At 31.9% G+C, this 24305-nt stretch overlaps 1 protein-coding gene across 1 annotated transcript; it reads left to right on the top strand.

The window, feature by feature from the left end:
* Window positions 1–11587: 11587 nt before the first annotated feature.
* Window positions 11588–22883, top strand: LOC139521728 (uncharacterized). Its single transcript, XM_071315290.1, has 6 exons — window positions 11588–11783; window positions 16659–16934; window positions 17584–18188; window positions 20591–20607; window positions 21528–21690; window positions 22598–22883. Exons 2-6 carry the CDS (start codon window positions 16660–16662, stop codon window positions 22828–22830), a joined length of 1293 nt encoding a protein of 430 aa, XP_071171391.1. The 5' UTR covers window positions 11588–11783; window position 16659; the 3' UTR covers window positions 22831–22883.
* The last annotated feature ends 1422 nt before the right edge of the window (window positions 22884–24305 follow it).

Below are 24305 nucleotides of genomic sequence, written 5' to 3'. Positions count from 1 at the left end.
ACTGAACCAAGGGGTTAACTCATTATTCACACGTACAGTGCCTTGAACATCTTTATCAAGCGATTTATTTGCGCCAAGAAACTTCCCACGTACACCAACAACTTGAAGTTTATACCAAAGTAAATCCCTTTTGATCGTATCGATGGCTTTTCTCATATCGACAAATAAAGGCAACAGTAGTATATTGCTGTTCAAAACTCATAAATCCATGGACAAAAAACAAAATCGGGGTAACAAACTAAAACCGAGGGAGACAAAACACACATACGTTGATTTCCTGGCAATTTTTCGGTCATTTAAAATTGAATAAAGTGAAAATAAATGTTCCTCGCAACTGCGACCTTTTCTGAATCCGTTTTGTTCATCGCACAAGCAATCATTTACCTCTAACCATTTACTTAGTCGAAAATTCAGAACAGAACAGTAAATTGTACAAGGCACCGAGATTAACGTTATACCTCGATAGTTCAAAGGGCATCTATTATCCGTGGAACCCTGTTTCAAAATTGGATTTATAATTCCACTTGTCCACTGACTTGGCACACGGCCAAGTTCGAAACACCCACTAATTATTTGGTATAAAAGTTCTATCGCCACTTCATTTATCAAAACCTCGTCAGGTATATCATCAATTCCAGCACCCTTCCGATTTTTTGCCTGAGTAACGGCTAACAGAATTTCATCTCGGGTATTTATGCCATTTAAAGAATCGACATCTATGTTAGAGTTGAATCCGTTTCATCAAGATTGTTGTTATTCTCACTATTATTCGTAAACAAGGCTTGAAACTCATCTTTCCATTTGTTTAAAACACTGTTCTTATCGGTTTTTACATTTCCTGCATCGTCATTAATGGCCCACGGAACGTGTGGTTTTCGTTCATTTGCTATTGCGGTCTTTCCTATCGATTTCCAAAATTCACTTTGGCTACACGTATTCAGTTGGTCTTCAAGTTGTTCCTGGTACACATACTTCCTTTTATAGTTTTGATTTAGCCTATCGAATTGTTTTCTAGATAACGCTACAGACCTCTTCTTTAAGTTTACGTTTGATTGTCTTTGATCCTTGAAATTTTAACCACTTTTTTCTGATTCACAGACTTTGTTCCATTGCAGAGAAAGATAATCATTCCAATAAGGTTTATATAAGGATTTCTTACGTTTTGATTTCTATTTGTAAAATTCAAAACTGGCAATTTATTTTCCATTTCTCTATGAATTAAAAGTTGACATTCATTATACGGCGTTTGTACGTTTTGCGTGATTTGTATAGATTTTTCAATTCTGATGATAGTTTCGTTAACTTTTTCGATATTTCCTATGTTTTTCAAAAAATCGTTCGGAACATTTGTCAATTTGAATTTGCGGTTTTGGACTTTCGGATCACTTTTTAAAACATCTATGTTCTGCGTTTTAGGTCCACCAGGAATAATGACACCACAGACCAGTAATGAATGGTCAGGAATTTTATCCGGCATTTAATTTATTTCAGTTATCACAGTTGACATTGAACTATTTTAAAATCTTTTATTTACTCCATATCCGCATAAGGAACGCACAGATTATCTACAACCGATTTGCCAGACCTTGAAATACAAGTAAATTCATGATCATGACAACGGCCATTTAGCATAGCAAAATTTTATATTACTTAAAAAAATAATAAATATATCTCCATGGTGATTTTCACTAAAATCGACAATATTTCGTGGTTTCACATTATCCACCCCCTCAACATAATCTGTATTTTGTCCTGCCCGTGAATTTAAATCGCCACAAATTATATTTTTTCCTAATTTCTGGTAACTATAAACTTGCTGAAGCAAATTTTGAAAATATAAATCTGAGTCCATAGCTCTGCTTGAATCAGCTGGAGGCAAATAACACACTGCTACGATAACCGATATATCGGTAGATTTTGTTTTAAATTTAATCCACTGTCTGTTTCAATATCTAGTATGTCAACATCGTAAAAGTTAAAAATTTCATTTTTCACAAGTAAATATACTTCTGCAGACCCTCTGGTAAAATTTCTATGTAAAAAATTTCTGTTATGACCGAAGAATGTGTATCTGGGGATGTTTAATCTTTCGTCACCACGCAAAAATGTTTCTGTTACCGCAAGTACATCGCACTGTGAATAATCCAATACACCTTTTCTGAATTGGGAGTTATCGATGATCTTTTCTGACTACCCCTGCAGTTCCAGACCCCAAGCCGCAATACATCCTGGTGCTTTTTAATAAGTCGGTTACCCGAACATCTGTAACTTTTCTCACTACCAATTTCTTTCAGTACAGTCCGGACGCTTGCTTGAAAGTTGCGTGTTTCTTGGGGTAAATCGTTCTCAATGTACACTTTGCTTTATTTAGTGATATTTCTTAGGCTTTTCTTTTTTTTCATAATTCCTCTTTTATTGTCAAAATTGATCACTTCTACAATAACCAGCCCAGGGGCACGACCTTTACTTTCCTTCCTTGTAACCGATTTCAACACTAGTAATTATGTCATTGTTCTTTTCATTTTCATCAAAGTCAAGACTTTTTATAATGAATCTGTTTTTTCGTGTATCGTTTTCTTTGGTACTATTAACATCTGTGAGAGACTTCTCTAACCCGTCAATTCTGGCCTGCATAGCAATCATGTCAGATTTTACTTCTGTTCTAACCTCATCTAACATTTCCTTTATTCTGTGGTCGATCATACCAAAAATGTTTTCTGACAGTTTTTCTGACACTCTAGCTGTCTTCGAAGTTTGTTTCTAACTCATCAAGCCTTTTATCTAGTTTTTCACTAACACTATTTATATTCGATGAAAGTGGACTACTAAGTTGTTATATTAGCGATTCGAGTCTATCCGTTTGGGTTGGATTGATGGGTACACTCGACATGTTACTTTGATACTTTTGATATTGTTGTCTAAATTCCTTATGTTCATTTTCATCTGATGCATTAATGTTTTGTTCTGATGATTGTCTTTTTCTAAAATGTTGTTGAATATAATCATTACTTACAGTCGCTGACTGACTATAAAACATTTGATCGTTGACCAGCTGATTGGCGCCATTCCCTTCAGACAAAGGATATTGGATAAATTGTGCCATATCGTCCTTAAATTCCACTTCTAATCACGGAATATGTCGCAAAATGTCAGTTATAAACTTTGAGCTTTGATAACCACACTTCAATCGAGATAAAGTAATCCTTTCAAATACAAAATCAAACTTTTTTTTTCAGGAGCTGTCACAAAATCAACACAGAAATTTATCACGGGACATATATCCAAACTACGTATATATATATACATATGTTGAAAAAAATCCCTGCATCATAATTATTTCCTTACCTTAGAATAGGTAACTTCACTTAAACTATAAGTTGATTGCTTCTGTGTGCAAATGTTTTTCAATAATATTAGCATGCAGAAAGTGATGGTGAATCCTCATCTTCAATGAAAAAAAGTAATTTACACAATACTGTGCTGTAATTGGTGATAGATATGCTTGAAATTAATGTTTTACCCGTTTTATGAAATTTTTGTGCACATATAATGCCCTTTTTCTATTAATCAATATATACATCTAAACATGTTCTGTCTATCACATTTAAACAAGACAAAATAGGCAAATTATCAATGAAAATAGTTTCAAAGTATGCAATAAAGTTATTTACAAAAGGGAAAAGAGAAAAGTGATAATAATTTATTTGTTGTGTGACATTTAATACTAAGGCTTTTCTACCTCAGGCATAGATTACCTTAGCTGTATTTGGCAAAACTTTAAGAAATTTTGGTCCTCAATGCTCTTCAACTTTTTTGGCATTTTTAACCTATTCGGATTCGAGCGTCACTTTTTTAGACGAAACGCGCGTCTAGCGTATATACAAAATTTGGTCCTGGTATCTATAATGAGTTTACTTATATTTGTATACAAATCACCAATTTTTGAAAAAAAAATTGGTATCTGAACTTATTGTATTTCAAAGTAAAGTTTCAAATGAAATGTCATCTTTCTTGTAAAGGTAACAGTCTTGTAATAATTACATTTTCAGTTTCCGGTGCATGTCAAAACATGGAGTGTAATAAAACAGTCCCAATTTTTCAGCATTTCTTTTCTGCAATGCCTCTAAACTGTTTGATGAAAACTTTGTGATGAATTGAAAGTACTATTTAAACGTAAAAAAAATATGGCATCTTTTTCAGAAATGAAAACAAGAAGGTAGAAGGATTTCATGTTTACTAGAAGTGGTGCGGTCGGATGAAAACAGCAAACAGAATGTAGAAAAAGGCAGTTTTGACATTGAAGTTGATTAACTTTCAATTCTACGTGGCAAGGTGCCATTTTTTTGGGCATGAAATCATAGAATAATATTACTTATTGCATGATATATAGACAAAATATTTTTTCTATGTAGCATTTGTGAATAATTTTTTTTTGGAAGATCATCTTTTTTGCATGTGAGCCTATGGAGCAATCAATTACAAGACTGCAACCTATAACTATGTACTATATGTTAAATAAAAAATGCACTTAAAAGTAAGAAACCTGTAAAATGCATTTGTTCGGCGTAGAATTTGATTTTATAATTTTTATAAAAACAGAAGGTGAATGGTAGTGCTGCCTAAGTTGCTCCATACAAAAAACAGAAAATGAATCAATAGAAAAAGTGTATGGGGTTTAGTGCTTAGGAAATTTTCTGCGAAGAATACTTTGTGATCGGGAATCACAATCAGAATGATAATGATTGGTTTGTCTTCCCTCACACCAGTTAATATATGCATTGAACTACTTGTACTAGGAGAATTATCTTGATTTCCAATTTGCTGTTGACAAACAGAGATTTTTCTTCCAAGCTGCTTTTTTCTGAGGCTATAAAATGCTTACAGATGCTTCTGAAAAGTATTTTTCTAAATCCTTATCATTCCTCTCCTCTAAAGATTCATCAACATTCTGTGATTTTCTATCTGTAGCTGATGCACAATGTTCTTTTGACTCATTCTCAGACAAAGAAAATAGATTAACAGAACCATTTGACAATGTCATATCACTATCATCTGAGGGGAAGTTTCTATTTGTCATCTTCTGTGGTGATTTTATCATGAGGGTATCTGTTGATTTATTTTCTAGTGATGAAAATAAGTCATCAGAACCATTGACCCCTCTAATGTCTTTAATATTTGAAAATAATTCCTGGTTATTTTCTAAATTATTTTCAGATAATACTGACAAAGCTTCAGTTACATCTTTCAAAAATAAATGATGGTTTCCTTATTTTTGAGGAATTCAAAGAAGACAAACTGTACCCAGAAGAACATGACAAGCTTGCATGTCTTATGCAATGATGACAAATACAATTATCACTCTTGTCTGTCCTACTAGAATTAAGCTCTTCATGTACACACAATGAAGGTGCTATGATAGCCTCACGTGTATACAAAAATAATCGTAAGTGTGTGTTTATTGAATAATGCAGAGGAACTATAATGTAAAAAAAATCTTCATTTCTACCACTAAGTCTTAATTGTTGGCTAAATGATCTTTTCTCTGTCATCCAAGTCCGATTCAAATTGAGAGGAACCATTCTCATGCAACAACTGCAAATTAGAATGTTTCCATAGTAAATAGTACATAAATAGATACTGTGATCATCATATTACTCATATATAGTTTAATATTCCTTTATTTGACTCTTGTTTGAACATTCAGACTGAAGCTTCTTTTTGTTGCATCTTCTGTTCCATTTGCTGGAAAGGTTAACTGATTATATCTAAAGGTTATTTGTATCAATATGTTTTAATGTCTCAATTAAAGTAACAGTAATATACCGCTCCTCGAAAGTCATAAATCGATTGGGAAAACAAATCCTGGCTATAAACTGAAACCGACGAAAACACATCAACTATAGGATGAAAACAACGAAACAACAGAAACACTTAATTTCAACAAAAAACAAAACGACAATATAACACACTTAGGAACAAACTATAAGTTAACAACTACCATTTCCTGACTTGGTACAACTAGTTATCAAAGGTACCAGGATTATAATTTAGTACGACAGACGCGCGTTTCGTCTACATAAGACTCATCAGTGACGCTCATATCCATTAACCAAATTTAAATTGTTTGCTAACAAATGAATTTAAAATGATATTTTATTTTGCATTTTGATGTATACGTTTCAATAATCACAAGGGTCTTGTTTGTGAATACAAAATTCATATTCGTCAGGTAACATCAATAAAGATTCGAGGATTTGCGATTAAAATGGTTTTAAGCGAATTATTTCTCCGATTTCTGACAAAAACGTACGGCTCCAAGTCTTGACGGGCAAATATCATTCATATATTCAATATAAACTGTTCTTTGAAAATTTATGACCCATGCAATCTATAAAAAGTCTGATATTCGACGTATTTTGCGGTATGTTAAGGGACCGTTCAATATTTATCAGATGGATGGGCCGGTGCAAAGTGGGGCGGGGCAAGCACTTTTTTTGTGGAAATATTTGGATGGGCGAGAACTTTTTTTAATATATATAGAAGATGGGCTAGAACTTATTTTATTTGAAAAAAATTTGCTTTCAATTTTATCGGTGTGGAGGAAATTCCTTTTGCAGGCACAAAAAAACATAAGGGACATGGTCTCAACAATAATTTTCAGTTTAGGCCAAATCCAGATAGTCATCTTTAAATTTTTTTATAACTTTTTCAAATCAACATGGATTTTCATAAAACTCTACAATTATTTCATTTATATATTGATCTTACAGAATACCAGGTTGTTTGGTAGTTTAGTGAATTGCTGTCATTCTATGGATTTAATAAATAGGTTTAAAAAAAAAGCTAAATTTTCAGTTTTGGCTAAATCCAGATAGTCATCTTTAATTTTTTTCATAACTTTTTCAAATAAACATGGATTTCCATTAAACTCTATAGTTATTTCATTTATATATTGATCTTACAGAATACCAGGTTGTTTGGTAGTTTGGTGAATTGGTGTCATTCTTATGGATTTAATAAAAAGGTTAAAAAAAGCTTAAATATTCAGTTTAGGCCAAATCATTGGATAGTCATCTTTAAACTTTTTTATAACTTTTTCAAATCAATTTAGATCTTCATATAACTCTACAGCTATCTCATTTATATATTAATCTTACAGAATGCCAGGTTGTTTGGTGTTTTACTGTCAAATGTTCTGATTTAATTAATAGGTGAAAAAGCGTGCATCAAAGTCAAAAATATGTCTGCCTAAATTGCTTAAAAAGACCATAATTTCCGTTTTGAAAGATTAGATAAAGGGACATTGGTATTTGAACTATATTTAACATGCTGTGTTATTAAGACAATAATTAGTAATTCAGCATATGATAATATTTTTACTAGTCCAAGAGTTATTGTCCCTTAGTTTAAATTATTTCCTTTATTTTAAATCAATATTGTATCTGAGGCTGCAAATATAAAATCAAATATATACATGTATATTCATGCTGGTTTTAAAAACAATAAAATGTATGGTTCTGATACACACTTAAATATTTATATATAAATGGAATTAACTAGCACATTTTAAATTTTGTATTTACACCAAAGTCTATTCTTTGATTTCAAGACATTATCCTGCAAACTTTCAAATAGAAAAAAGAACTTTAATATTTTTTGATTGTTTTAAGCTTTAGAGGGGCAAGGACTTTTTTTATAGATTTTTTTAGATGGGCGAGGACTTTTTTTCAGAATTTAAAAGGATGGGCATTAACTTTTTTAATGAATCAATATCAAGAATGCACCGGCCCATCCATCTGATAAATATTGAACGGTCCCTAAGTGGCTGCAATTTTTAGCAGAATGTAAAATGTAACAGTGAAGCAACTAAAATTAAAAAAAAAATTATTGCAAAAAGTTGAATATCGATTTGAAAACAAAAATTGGTATTAGAAGATCACATAATTTAATCATTACTTTGATTAACTTTAAAAAAAATGCAATTTTGTAAAATCAAATTCTTCATTTGATCCATACAAAATTGCATCACACTTTTTGGACAAAATATCGCCTTTCTCTTCAGATAACTGTACATTATAACTTTTCTATTTGAAACACTGAAATAAATTGATTGAGTCAACATATTGGATTGCTAATGTTTTCAGTTTTCCGAAGAGAAAGTGAAAGGAGTTGGATCGTAAATAAAGCCACCAATACTATACCGCTCTTCAAAAGTCATAAATCGATTAAACAAAAAATTCGAAATATTTACTCTTATGCGAGCTCTGCTATATAGAAATGGAAACTTCATAATTGGAAATTTAAACCTTAAATCATCTATGTTATTGTTAAGTTTTGTGTTCAACCGAGCCTCATTGTCAATTTCTACATGTCAAGATATGAAGCAGACCTAACTGTACCTGGTGAATCCTTATGTATCATAGATGTTACGTTTGTGCTATTTGTGTAGCTGATGTTCTGATTTTGGTCGGATAAGCATCGAACACGGGTTTGGAATTTTTTGCATAGAGGGAACAATATATAAAGAAAACGTTTAGGAATTTTGGTCCTGGACGCTCTTCAACTTCGTACTTTATTTGGCCATTTAAAATTTGTTGGATTCGAGCGTCACTGATGAGTCTTTTGTAGACGAAACGCGCGTCTGGTGTATATACTAAATTTAGTCCTGGTATCTATGAAGATTTTATTTATTGTTTAGAAAACATTATTTCATATATTAACAGGTATTACTTTTATTTAAATCCGCTGAAAAACCCAAATTCTAAGTATCTATTATACTTGGTAGTTTATGCATCTATCATATTTATAGGAAGTAAGAAACTTCCGGATTTTGTTATACATCGAATAAAATACACTTATAATTTTTTCTATGAAAATCGATGACATGTATGTACTGATTTATGACGAGAAATATTGGATTTGACAAAAATCTTTAAAATCAACTAAATCACTGAGAGGTAAGTTGTCTGATTAAAACAGCAAATTGTGAATACGTAGAAAAAGATATAGTTCCTTACATTTTCTACACTAATTTCATAAAAAAAGTCATTTGCCAATGTAATAAAAAGAATAACTAATCAAAGAATTCAAATATCGAAAAATATTCAACTCGTGACCAAACAACACTGATAATTAACTCATGCGCGTAGCGCATTCGTGAATTAATGTGTTGTTCGGTTACTCGTTGAATATCTTTTCTCTATTTGAATTCTTCGATTAGTTATACTATAAATAAGCACAATTTTTAGCTAGGATTATGAAAACACGATTTTTATCAAGTTTTTATTACATTTACATGTGTACTTTATTGTGGGACATCGTGTCATCATGAATGATAAATTTAATTGTGTAATGAAGTTGATTAAGTAATAACGCGAGATTGCTGTGAAGTCAATCAGAACAACGTATATAATAAAACATACATCTAATGCAAATAGATACTCGATTTCCGAGAGAGAATATTGTCCTGTTCGCCCTTTCCTACTTATAAGTCTTTTTATTCAGTTAAATACATGATATCTTGTCCTTCTTTTACATATGAGATTTTAAAGCATATCAACATTTATCTGATTAAGTACCCTAATTGTATAAAACGTCATCTTCTGTAAAATAAAACCTTTAAATTCTGTTACATACTGTGATTTCTTAAAAGAGGCAAATGGTGTTTTTTTGCCGTCTTCAATGTTAAAAAATAGAACTGATCGAACTGTATGTTTGTCAACTGCTATGTGCATAGAGAGAAAGGGGTTGCATTAATAAAATTATTTAGCAAATTAACAATATATTGCAGAGGCAACTAAGACACTAATGTTACATGTTTTTTTTAAATAAAGAGTTTTTATCGTGGGATGTCACATATGACTAGCGAACATGTTCAGACAATGATTTACATGTATTTTTTATCTGTCTCACTGTCAGATTTAGTCATTTGATTAAGGACTTTCTGTTTTGTATTTTCCTTGGAGTTCAGTATTTTTGTGATTTTACTTTTATGAATAACGCCGTTAAAAATGGTGACAGTTATTTTTTCAAAGTAGTGAATGGAAGAACCTAACACAGTGGAGATCTGTTATCGTAACACTGTAACTTACAATTATTGACAGAGTTTTTTTTCATTTATTTTTAAAAAATCTATTTTTCTTTTGTTTTCTTCTTCCAAGAACAGTTATATAAAAGATTGGTTTATTTGCAAATTAAACCGACCATTATAATACCAGTATTAAAAACTCCATGCAAAGCTTAACATGGAGACATAATAGAGACAACAGTGGGTATAGCGCTGTTCAAAAGTCATAAATCGATCGAAAGAAAATAAATCCGGGTTACAAACAATAACCAAGAGAAACACATCAACTGTATGAGGAAAACAATCAAACAACAGAAACACTGATGTGAAATTAAAAAAACCCAACAACAATGAAACACACAGAAACGAACTATAAGATTACAACTGTCATTTTCCTCATAATATACAATTCCTCATAAGAAATTAAAGGTACAAATTATACGGTACATGAGGCGAATTTTGACTATTAATGTCACTAGCAAGTGCTGGGGAATTGATCACTAAAAACAGACAATTATGCACACAAAAATTTTACCATGGCACAATCACAATGGCAGGATGTCATTGTACAGAGCCACGTCATATGTAACAAAGAAACACAAACAAGCACTTAGATAAATAATGAAAGAAAGACAAGAAAACAAAATTATCATAGAACAATAACACAATGATGGGATGTATAAAGACATGTACAGATCCACGTCATGTGTAAAACAGAAACACAAAAAGGCAAATATACATAGCATATTATCTAAAATGAACGTATATACAATTATTGATTTTAAAGAAACTTCCGGGTTGATTGTGATATATCGAATAAAGTGTACTTGATATTTTTTTCTGCAAACAATGATTACATACTATTTTCTTTATAATAACAATAGACCTATTCAGTTTCCACTATTTTTAGAAATAGAAACTATAAAGTATAACAACAGAACTGGGGTGTAACATTAATAGCTAGGTTTTTCCCCTCTAATATACAATACGGTACGTGTTGAGAAGATGTACATACTATTTAGTAAACTGACTTATGAAGATAAACACAGTGAGGACATCTAACTGCATTTAAATGTCACTACCAATTATTGATAGAACTCTTTCATTTATTTTGTATTTATTTTTTTTTTTAAGATAACAAAAAAAAACAGTCAAAAACCATGATTTTGAAGTAAAATGAAAATAATGCCACTAGTTTTTACAGAATGACGATCTGCAGGATAGCTTTTTTGCAAGAGAATTGCAGGATGAGAATTGCTGTACGGATTGAAACTAATGTAGAAAAACTACTTGAGTGACAATTTGTAAAAGTATATAAGTCATCAGAGGCACATTGCGACAATTAATATAATAGTAAGTGCTGAGAAATTGACGGAATGATGGACCTTTACAAAGTGGCTTTGCGTAAAGAGATATTCATGCACCGTTGAAACCTCAGTAATTGCTACATGTTATCATATAAGTAATACATGTATATACAATTATTAAATTTATAGAAAAAAGAAACTTCCGGGTGGGTTGGGAAACATCGAATAAAGTGAATTAAACCTATCATTTTTCTGCGAAAATTGATAACATACTATTTTCATTATTTATTGTTTGTATCGTCAATAATCTTTTCAATCATATAAAGTCACAGTTTATCTTGTGTCCTACTTAGTGTAGAGGTTAGTTGTATGATATTTCAGTCCGGTTAAGGATAAATGTAGAATTTAATGTAAATAGATTTTATGTAAGTTAAGATTTAATTTTTAGAAACAGTTATTGATTAAACATAATGCAATTTTTTATATTCATTACTTGTTTTAAATAATTCATCTTTTAAATTATACTTATGTCTTTTGTTTTTATTCTCTCTTGAATTGTTTTATTATGATCACTTGAGTGAATTCTGCTGAAACGTTTCAACACATTCGGTCTTCATCTTTTTGTAGTTGATATTGACGCGAGGTTAAACCACTTGCAATAAATTAAAGCAAGACTGTTTGAAATCAATGATTTTTAAACTAGTAGTATAAGGAAACATTTTATTCAACTGAAAACAAATCGAAAGTCCATGAATGTTACAATTGTCGTGTACAAATTCGTTATTATTTTTTTTATGTTTTATAACTGTGGTGAAAAACGTAAATGTATATCACTCATGAAAGATACAAGGCTTATAGATCTTTGTACGTCGACGCGCATTTTTGTTTACAAGACACATTAGTGGCACTTGCCAATAATTTTCAAAATCTTGTGTGATGTGCTAGACAGGATTCTATTATGGATAAAGAGCCAACGGTCAGTCTTATGTAGACGAAAACCGCGTCAGTGTTATAGTTTAACATACCACACAGAAAATCAAACAATGTTCAGACTGGCATCCGGAGTAAAGATGTTGATATTTCCTCAACAATGTTTGATTCATAAGTCTTCTCCTTTTGCAATGTGTTGTGTGTATTATTTTTTTGTAATCCTGTATGAATATACTGTTTGATCTTTTTATATAAATAGTTGAAATTGAATAATTTAGTCCTGTTTTCTATTAGGAAATTTCAAACGTTGAAATTTAAAGATTTACAAACGTATCCCCATTTAAGCAATAGCACAAAAATAAAAAAAATAGGGTTTAACAGAACCAATCATAATTCATATTAGATATAACTGAAAACCTTTTTATTAAAGGCACCGTAATTTAGGAACAAATACAATAACACCATATGTGGACATGTAAGGACGGAAATGTAAATTATCATTAGTTTTATATCAGCATTTCTGGCCTAGTGGTATCGACTGGTATCACGAATCCAACTAAGTTGTCCGTTAGTTTACAAATTTTTCAACACTCAAAAAAGAATGTTGTGTGGTAGGGCGTATGTAAGCTAAATAGTTAGATTATATGTGAACTTTATTTTACATTTGATTTTTGAAAATAATAATCTGCATTTAGAACAATAGACATACGTTACAGAAATGGGTATATTAAGAATGCCTATTATTATCTTATTTGTTCTCATTAAAGAACAGGAAAAAGGTGTTTATAGTATGCGTACACTTTTGAAATGATATTGTAGTTTTGTATTCGATTTTTTCATAGTCACAGTCATAAGCAGTATACGTTTCCTACCATGAAGCAACAACAAAAAAAAGAACCACAATTTACACTTTGGGTGAATGAAAGCTTTGTCCATTGAAAGAATTAAAAAACCGATAAAATACCGACTTCAAATGTAAGTTCATAACAAGGAAGTCCATAAATTGTGTCAAGATCAAACTCTAATCTCTATCAATAACTCATCATAGATACCAGGATTGAGATGTTGTATTTTCACCGACTGATCTTTTAAAATAGAGGCAATATATACAAAAAGGACGTTTGAACTCATAAGTCCAAAAAAAAAAATTACAACGCCATGGCTAAAAAAATTATACATGATGGTCTTGAAGTATCATAGATTATATGTTCTGATGTTGTTTTTCAACTTAATTACTTATTATAGTGTTCTTTTATGATAGTCTTGAAGTATGGGTTTAGGTAATGACGTTGTTACATAAAAATAACGTGTTATTGCATTCCTTTATTTGTCTTTGTTAATTATTACTTCTTTTGTATGTGGAGCAGGATCTGCTTCCCTTTTCGGAGCACCAGAGATTACCCCCGGTTTTTGGAGGGTCCTTAGTTTTCTATGGTATGCCTTATGTACTATTATTTGTGTGTATGTCCTTTTTTGGGAGAGGTCAGAGCGTTGTAGGTTTGTTTTCGATTTATGAGGTTGACTGTCCCTCTGGTATCTTTCGCCCTTCTTTGGCAATATCGGTACTTCCCGGCATTGTGTTTTTAGGCCATGGTTAAAAAAAATGTCTTTCGGTTAAAAAATGCCTGTAACAAGACTTGAATATGACAGTTATTGATCATTAATTTGATGCGTATGAGCTACTGATTGTGCCATTTGTTCAGAGACTTTTGGGTCAGAATTTTAGTCAGAGCCCGTTAATTTTGTTATTAAACTTTTTTATGTGTCTTTGTAAATTATTAACATTTAAAGTTTATTCTAATTTCATTTTTGGTATGGTTCGGTACTTATACATTCCGCCATTGTGCTGTTGTGCTATGGTATTTTTTTGTTTCGTCCCCGAGGGTATCACCAGCCTGGTCATTTTTATAAATTTACTGTTTGCAAAAGTGTAAATTATTCGAAATACTATAGATTTTCTTATCTCAGACAATGCTCATCAACTTTGTACTTGCTTAGTTCTTTAACTTTTTTGATATAAGTGTTACTGATAAAGTCTTATGTCGACGAAATGCTCGTCTGGCGTATAAAATTATAATCCTGTCACTTTTGATAACAATTTACCATATCCGTATTTGGCACATTTTTAGGGTCTTCTGTGCTTTTCAACTTTATACTTGTTTGGCTTTCTAACTTTTGTTTATCTGAGCATCACTGATGAGTCTTATGTAGACTAAACGCACGTCTGTCGTACAAAATGATAAGCCTGGTACCTTTGTTTTTTGCTTGTGTGCATTATCTTTTTGGCATTTTATTTTTCTTTGTTGACATATTCGTTTGTTTTATGGTGATAAGATTGTCACAATGTTGACTACTGTGCCCCAATTTTGAAATTTTTATCTATGTCATGTCTGTTTGTTAATATAATAAAAAAAAATATGCGACTGTTATAAACGTGAGAGGCTTAGTTAGTTATAAAACCAGGTTAAATCAAATATGTTATACATCAGGCAATGCATGCACGAAGTCAGGAATATGACATTTGTTTTCCATTCGTTAGATGTTTTTGATTTTGCAATTGGATAAAGAACTTTCCGATTTGAATTTTCTTTGGAGTTCTGAATATTGGTTATTTTACTATCAAATTTAATTTTTTGAATATTGTTATTCAAACATCATTACGTGTTATGTGAGGTAGGTTTCTGGTGATCTCTGACACTTGATTGGAAAAACGAAAGATAGCTGCCAACTAAATACTTTCTTTTCATTTTTTAATTGTTAAGGCTGTAGTATTTATTGGTTTACCAGTTTAACCTTTTTTATGATAATATAATATTTGATTGGTTGATGGTCAGTATATATTTTTTTTCTGTATTCAAATGAACTTACCTTTCTCCCTTTGCTATGGTACTTCAAAAAGGTATATTTTTTTTTTATCGTTCACGGAGATGCTTTTATATTTAAATTTTATTGAATAGCGACTGTTTTGCTTAAACAGCGATATAATAGTATAATTAATAAAAATGGCTGTATCCATTTCTGTAAATAACCTTTTCTGTTAATGTGCGATATAAAAAAATAAATAATAAAGACACTTTTGTCAAACATTTGAGTCTTTACATGTGACTTCAGGAAATATGCATTATTTTTTTCGACTGTTTATTTTCGTAACCCCCTTGTAAAAGATTATAAACAACTTGATATACTTCAAAATTTAATCTACCAAGAAATATTTTGATAAAGAGAAAATTAAACATGTTGTATCAAGGATGAACTTAGTTTACGATAAATCCTTGACAATAAAGAAATTGGGTTTTAAAATTTGTCACAAATATTCATGCCTAGTCATACCATGCATATAAGTACTTTCCCCATAGTACTTATTTAACATTATTTTATCCATTTATTTTAAAGTCGAAGAATTATACTTCATATCAAATTACATGTAACGTAGTGAAAATGTATTCAATAGTGTAACCGAAGAAACAAATCACAGTCATCTGTTACTACCATATAGCATGACCCGAACAGGCTATCTTGGCATGCATTTCGGCAAACCAGTAAATATTTAAGTTTCAAGAACAATAATGAAGATAAATATATTAATCGTCAGAAAGCATTTTGTAGTATCTTATTCAGTTCTACATCTTTTGATATTTGTGCTATAATTCAAATCATGTTTACACCAGATACTCTTTAGATTGTTTCATTATTTTTAATAATTTGGAGGCTTTTACGGTCGTCCTCTCTGTGCTTATGATTGCATATCCCTTCAAGTGTATAATTTTTAAAAGTTATTTTCTGCTCTTTGTTCAAGTGAATAAGTGCATCCGCCTATCCAGCAAGCTTTTTCTTAAAGTCCTTCATGAAATAATGACTTAACGAATAATAAGAAAGAAAAAATAACGTACATACAAATAGTTTCCTCAAGAAATTTTGTCGTTATAAAAAAACCTACTGTCTAATATTAAACCATTTTAAACTTGTACTGTTCAGTCCCTTTTTTATTTCCTTTTTCCATATCAAGTTTGGTTAATATTCGTAATTGGTGGTTATGCTTTTATTTATTTGAAGAAAGGGGAAATATTGCTTAACATTTCCAAGTAGTTATAGGAAAAATTAATTAAACTTATATTTATTACTAGTGCTTGAAAAAAAAACCACGTAGTAACAATCTCGACGAGGTATTGGGACCCTACAAAGATCTATCTGCATATTAAATTTCAAATATCTTGCACTGCGTGAACTAGCTGTATTGTCTAAGGGTAAACAATAAGACGTCTTTACATTAGAAAAAGGTTTGTTGTTTTTCTTAAAATGTTTTGAACAAATCCATATGAAAAGATCTGTATGTTACTTGAGGTTTTTTTTTATAGAATGGATAGGGATTCTGAAAACCAAAACTTAAACAAATTACATGAGGATAATGTTGATCCCGAAGGTAATATCTCGGAATCGGAGTCTGTTGGTCAATGGAATCCACAATCAGCTCCAAATATAAGAATTCAAATACCTGCTGCTCTCTTCGATTCGGATGAACAAAGCAAAAGACAACATGACCAACATGGACTTGACTCAGGAACACATCAGACCTATGGTACAAATTATAATGTACCAACTCAGTTTCCAGAACCAGGTGCATCTTATGGATGGTAAGATATGACTTTTAATTATACATTGAACTGACTGATCATGAAGTGCTGTAGTGCCGTGGAATAAATTAAAAAAAATATTATAAGACCGTTTTGTAATGTTTGCACTGATTTATACAGAACTGGCAAATTGTTTTATTGAGAGGGCACTATTATTGTAGTTTAATTAAAATTTCCTTATTAAAAATATGTACAAATGCTGTAGGATACATTTTGCAATATCAACATTTTTATCTTTATACTATACAAATCCTCGTCTCTTTATTTTCATAAATGTACCAAATACGTCGTACTGAGAAAGTCATAATCGGGTATCTGATCTAATCCATAGATTTATAGCCGAGATATAAGACCCCAAACATATCAATAGATAATTGAGACACCGACATATCTAATTAATCAACTAATTCGTGGTGTGATCGTGAAACTTATACTAGTAAATGACTAAGAAAAGCTTTCTGGTATTTAGCTATGATAAGCTTAATATACAACATAAACAAGCAAAACTACCAGCTAAAAACATGAAAAAACCATGAAAAATACAGGACAAAGGAAAATAAGAGACATGATGTATTTGTAACAGAACATTTGTTGAAATATTTCTTCTTTAGTCTTGTTATTTGACAAGTGTTCAAACCATTTTTATTAGGGACATGACATACGCAAATCCCTATCCGTTTTCTGGTGGTCAGCATGCACCTCACGACAACAATACACCACGCCAACAAATCAGTGGTTATACAGATAGTCTACATAATGCTCCAAGAGGCCAGGGAGCGTACTCCGTACATTACCCTGGTCATCCTTACAGTCCAAGAATACCATATGTGCAGTTTCCCCAGTATCAAGAACGCATGCAATATCAACAAGGTCCGTATCCACAATATTATCCTACATCGCCAAGAATGAATGTAGACCCAGAATACTATCCTTCATATCGTGGTCCACAACAACGGATTGGTCATTATATACAAAGTCAAAGGTTTGGATATGACTTCGGACAAGCTGGTTCAAACGAAAGGCCTTATCAGTCAAAAGATAACAGAGAACAAAACTTACCAGGAAGTCATAATTTGCAAACAAAGAATGATCAGTCAGAACAAAGGAAAAATGCAAAGCCAAGTACAACCCTAGAAAAGACAAAGCCACCAAGAGCAGAAGACAGATATTCCAAGAAAAAGAAACAAACTTGCGTATCACAATCACAACCTACAAAACAAGATAATGAAGAAAAGAAATCAAAACACATTGAAGGTAAATACTATTTGATTCAAGAAAAAAAGTAAAATCACAAAAATACTGAACTTAGAGGAAAATCTAATCGGAAAGTCCATAATCACAAGGCAAAATAAAATAACAAAACACATAAAAAACGAATTTACAAGAACTGTCATATTCCTGACTTGGTACAGGCATTTTCAAATGTAGAAAAAGTAAAATCACAAAAATACTGAACTTAGAGGAAAATCAATTCGGAAAGTCCATAATCACATGGCAAAATCAAATAACAAAACGCATCAAAAACGAATGGACAAGAACTGTCATATTCCTGACTTGGTACAGGCATTTTCAAATGTAGAAAATGGTGGATTAAACCTGGTTTTATAGCGCTAACCCTCTCACTTTGATGACAGTCTCATAAATTTCCGTACTATTTACATTGATACGTTAACTAAACAGACACAATAAATAAAATAGTCAGAATATGGGTACACAGTCATCATCGTATAACAATTTTAAAAGGAACAATTTAACAGAACACAAAAACATCTATCTACAAACACATTCATTGATTTGTGTGTCTGACGTCTGAAAATTTTATACGTCACATAGATTTGTCGTTCAATGTGCATACAATCAATTTTAAAATTTACCTAGGCAATGTTAGCATACAGGGTTAAACATCAAAAGTGTGTAAGAATAAATTTCAGAAATAGACCTCGATTTAAACTAGTCCAAAAGTTATATATAGAATTTATAAGAATCCACAAATAGTTAATTCGACAACGCGATTGAATGATTTTGACGTTTATGGTTCAACGTATATTGTAATTCATGATAGAAATATATCATAATGACATAAAATAGAACAATATCATACTGACGGGATCTTTTAAAGTACAGAGTCACGTAAAAAGAACCAAAGAAATACAAAAAAGTCGCATATACAAAACACACCACCAAAAAATGAAAGACAGTACAAATACATTGACGAGATATATAAGTACTGAGCCACGTCAAACGAATATCACATAAAACCATTCAACAGTAAAAGTAATATTAATAATAGAACAAAGACAATGATGATAAACTACATCAGTACGCAGAATCTATAAAATGTTGGATTAAACCTGGATTTTAAGCGCTAACCCTCTCACTTGATGACAGTCTCATCGAATTCCGTTGTATTTACAATGATGCGTGAACTAAACAGACAAAATAAATAAAATAGTCAAAATATGGGTTCAGCAGTCATCATCGTGTAACAATTTTATAAAGGAACAATTTAACAGAACACAAACACATCTATCTACGAACACATTCATTGATTCGCGTGTCTGACGTCAGAATTTTTTTATATGTCACATATATTTGTCGTTAAATGTATAAACAAACAATTTTAAAATTTCACTTGAACATTTCTAAAATGGCATAAATATTTATACGTAACAATTATGTACTTTTCATTCACCTGTCATTCAGTTTTGATTGCACCATACTTTGAGATTTTTGTTTTTCGTTATTTCAAAAGTTCTGATATTCATTCTGAACATAATTTACCATAATTTTCAGATAATTGATAGATTGGAGTTCAAAAGAACTGCATCAAATACAAGCAAAATAAGTTGCAACTTCCTTACATTAATTTATAAAGTATTTATCAATGTAAATCGTTGTAAAATAAATGGGGTGGGGGGGGGGGGGGGCTCATTGGACCTGGTGCAGGGTCTGATTAAGACAATTGTGTGGACAGATATATTCGCCAAGTTCAATATTTGATAAATAATAACTGTGAGATCGGGTTCTGGTTATTTTTCCTGTAAAGTAGTCAAAACTTAGTGCATCGAATAATTTAACATTTGATAAACAGTTAGTTTACCCTAAAACTTATCAAAGAAAGCTGACAATAACATAAAAAAGGAAAATCCACCAGTATTGCTGATGATGATGGATAGCTGTTTAACGTCCAACGACATATTAAATGCATATTCAGAACGAGAACATGATATGAATAATGTATTCTACTTTGTATTAGACGACATTCTAAGATGATTGTTTAACGTTCCTATTCATAAGTAACAGGTCAAAAGAACACATGTCATCCCATCCTACACATACACATTGTTCTGTCTCTTATTCGATATTTTTTTTGGCTCTCACGTCTTTATGCTCGTGTGAGGGCAGAAGCAGCAAATCCCATTTAAAGTTATTGTTTTGACCTACCTTGTGTTCAAATCCATAACCTTGCGCACTCGAGTCGAACTCGTTACCACGAGACTACCAAGGTACTGTTTATCAAACCAGTAACGGGTTATGAAAGTAGCAGATTAAAATTATATACACAGGGTGCTATTTATTTTTGCCAAGAGTCCCTAGTGCCAATCGTAAAGACAATATATCGGTTATTATTAATCAATTCTTTAATTCTCTTACAGAAAGAAATTGTGAAAAGGTAAGTTGTTTAGTTTAATATAGTAAGAAAAAAAAACAATGAATTAATGCCTTTTTACAACCATATGCAAATAAATTAGGACTATTTTTTACTTGCTGTTTTCTTTTGATTATACCATCACGACGGGTGGCAATTGTTGGACAGGATCTGCTTAGTCTTCTGGAGGACCTGAGATCACTGTCGTTCGTTGTTCTCAATCTGTAGTTTTCTATGGTGTGTGTTATGTACTACTATTTGTCTATTGGTCTTTTTTTCTTTTTATGCCCTGACGTTGTCTCTTTATTTCGACATATGAGTTTGGATGTCCATCTAGTATTTTTTGTCCCTCTTTTAGGGGAATTTTTCGGATATAAGCCGTATATTTGAACTTGATAGTGGTCAACAATGTTAATATTTGGCTTTGTTGGCAGGACATGGCAATTTTATAACTTATTTGAAAATAGATATCAAAAAGAGAAAAAGAGTCAATGTTATGTACACATTTCAATCAGAATAATGAACACGAAAATGACTAACTATCGCTTTTTAAAAGAAAGAAAAAACCCATTCGAAACGTTATTTACATTAACCGCGCGTATAGTTGCGCAAGAAGGTTACGTCGTTCAGAGGGTAATATGATACTATGAAGGGAATAGGAAATTATGTTCTACGCCACGTGGGATAGTCTCATGCAATACAATTATGATTTTGCTATGCTATCAATATCTTAATAAAGTGCTATAAACATTTTTGTGGCAAAAAAGATTCAGGTAAATATAACAAAAAGTTGCGCCAGAAAAATGAAGGAGAGTAAATTTACTGTAAACGTTTTAAAGTACGACAAACATTGATGGCATAAACAGGATAGCCAAGATACGAACTAAGTTTGAAAACAATTACATGTAAGAACTGAGAATTTAACCTATTATATTTACCCACAGACGAAAATGTATGTGTGTGTGACTGGTATTTCGCACGATGAAAGTAACGAAACGATGATGATGTATCTAGAAGGACGTGCTAAAGCAGACATAATTGCTGAGGAATTTGTCAGGACAGAGGATGATCTTGGTCATGCCATTGTTGTATTCAAACATAGAATTGGTAATATTAAAAATATATAAATTATATGCATAACAATCTCAAGTCTTATGTAGACTAAACGCGCGTCTGGCGTACTGAATTATAATCCTGGTACCTTTGATAACTAATTAAGCTCCGTTTGAAAATGAACTACAAAGAAAACTCTTATGTCTTGATTCTAGCGCGGATGTTTTTTCCGATTTATTTTTGAAAAAGTTTGGTTTTCTATTATTGTTGATATTCAAAATAAAACAAAATATGTAATATCAACTTTCATATCTTACATATCACCAGTCGTTAAGTTCCATTGCTTTCTACTATTCTCTTGTTGGCTAACACAATACCAAGTAAAAAAGTACCATACAAAACGAATAACAGACTCATCTGTAATATCTCAAAATATTACTAACAAAATAACATAAAACTCTTGAAATCTCCTGATAAACTTTAAAAACAACTTAAAAGATTTCTTTTCGTCTCCAGCGGCGCTATAACATTTTATTAATTCACAAAATTAAGACTCTTTTTCTGCATGGCCTAAAAATATTCGGTGCTGTTATTCGAAATAGCAATAGCGAAGAGTATGTTGATTTTAGCAGTAATCTTGTAGAGTTTATGAAAATTTAGAAAAAAGTCTTTAAAAAATCAGAAAATGTATGAGTCTCAACTCCTTCCGCCTCTCATTCCATCAAGAATAACAAATTCCCATGCAGCTGCAATATTGGTTAAGGTTTGTTAATTCCAACTTTTTCATGATTGTAAATGATACTCGTCTTTTTAATAATTCCTGATGAACTGTTTCCCCTTAAATATCATAACAATCTATAATGTAAGAAATGTGTGAAACCCAATCTAAAGATATAAGCCATAACTGACAAAAAGGTTTGTTTTATGCCCTTATTATTTTTTTTTATACTACTTATTGCAGACATAAATGCACTTACAAAAGCCTGTGAATCAAGAAAAATAAAGGAATGTTCACTCGTATTTGAGGAATTGGATCCCCCAAGGAGTGCAATTATCAGTTTTGATGACGAACCCTTGTCAGAGAAGTCTCTCAAAACCTACCTTCGAGCGAAGAATCTAGTTATTTTAAGACTGCGCAAGACTGAGGATGGGTTGTATTCTGTGAAGTTTAAGAAAGAACAAGGTTGTGTTTAATTGTTGAGATAAAGGATTGCATTTTTCGGTGGGGAAATCAAAATATAACATGATTTATGACTATTTTTAGCTCACCTGGCCCGAAGGGCCAAGTGAGCTATTCCCATCACTTTGCGTCCGGCGTCCGTCGTCGTCGTCCGTCGTCGTCCGTCGTCCGTCGTCGTTAACTTTTACAAAAATCTTCTCCTCTGAAACTACTGGGCCAAATCAAACCAAACTTGGCCACAATCATCATTGGGGTATCTAGTTTAAAAAATGTGTGGCGTGACCCGGTCAACCAACCAAGATGGCCGCCACGGCTAAAAATAGAACATAGGGGTAAAATGCAGTTTTTGGCTTATAACTCAAATCTGACATGGGGTAAAAATGTTTATCAGGTCAAGATCTATCTGCCCTGAAATTTTCAGATGAATCGGTCAATCGGTTGTTGGGTTGCTGCCCCTGAATTGGTAATTTTGAGGAAATTTTGCTGTTTTTGGTTATTATCTTGAATATTATTATAGATAGAGGTAAACTGTAAACAGCAATAATGTTCAGCAAAGTAAGATCTACAAATAAGTCAACATGACCAAAATGGTCAGTTGACCTGTTTAGGAGTTATTGCCCTTTATAGTCAATTTTTAACCATTTTTCGTTAATTAAAGTAATCTTTTACAAAAATCTTCTCCTCTGAAACTACTGAGCCAAATTAATCCAAACTTGGCCACAATCATCTTTGGGGTATCTAGTTTAAAAAATGTGTGGCATGACCTGGTCAACCAACCAAGATGGCCGCCACGGCTAAAAATAGAACAAAGGGGTAAAATGCAGTTTTTGGCTTATAACTCAAAAACCAAAGCATTTTGAGGAAATCTGACATGGGGTAAAAATGTTTATCAGGTCAAGATCTATCTGCCCTGAAATTTTCAGATGAATCGGTCAATCGGTTGTTGGGTTGCTGCCCCTGAATTGGTAATTTTGAGGAAATTTTGCTGTTTTTGGTTATTATCTTGAATATTATTATAGATAGAGATAAACTGTAAACAGCAATAATGTTCAACAAAGTAAGATCTACAAATAAGTCTACATGACCAAAATGGTCAGTTGACCCGTTTAGGAGTTATTGCCCTTTATAGTCAATTTTTAACCATTTTTCGTAAATTAAAGTAATCTTTTACAAAAATCTTCTCCTCTGAAACTACTGGGCCAAATTAATCCAAACTTGGCCACAATCATCTTTGGGGTATCTAGTTTAAAAAATGTGTGGCATGACCTGGTCAATAAACCAAGATGGCCGCCACCGCTAAAAATAGAACATAGGGGTAAAATGCAGTTTTTGGCTTATAACTCAAAAACCAAAGCATTTTGAGGAAATCTGACAGAAATAAAAATGTTTATCAGGTCAAGATCTATCTGCCCTGAAATTTTCAGATGAATCGGTCAATCGGTTGTTGGGTTGCTGCCCCTGAGTTGGTAATTTTGAGGAAATTTTGCTG

Source organism: Mytilus edulis, chromosome 4 (assembly GCF_963676685.1).
Source record: "Mytilus edulis chromosome 4, xbMytEdul2.2, whole genome shotgun sequence".
Lineage (NCBI taxonomy): Eukaryota > Metazoa > Mollusca > Bivalvia > Mytilida > Mytilidae > Mytilus > Mytilus edulis.
This window is presented reverse-complemented; position numbering and strand designations above follow the sequence as displayed.

Bases quoted from the DNA above. Each gene is read 5' to 3' on its own strand.
- LOC139521728 (XM_071315290.1), top strand. From the start codon at position 16,660: ATGGATAGGGATTCTGAAAACCAAAACTTAAACAAATTACATGAGGAT. The intron at 16,935-17,583 runs GTAAGATATGAC...CATTTTTATTAG, and splicing joins CCAGGTGCATCTTATGGATG to GGACATGACATACGCAAATC. The intron at 21,691-22,597 runs GTAATATTAAAA...TACTTATTGCAG, and splicing joins TGTATTCAAACATAGAATTG to ACATAAATGCACTTACAAAA.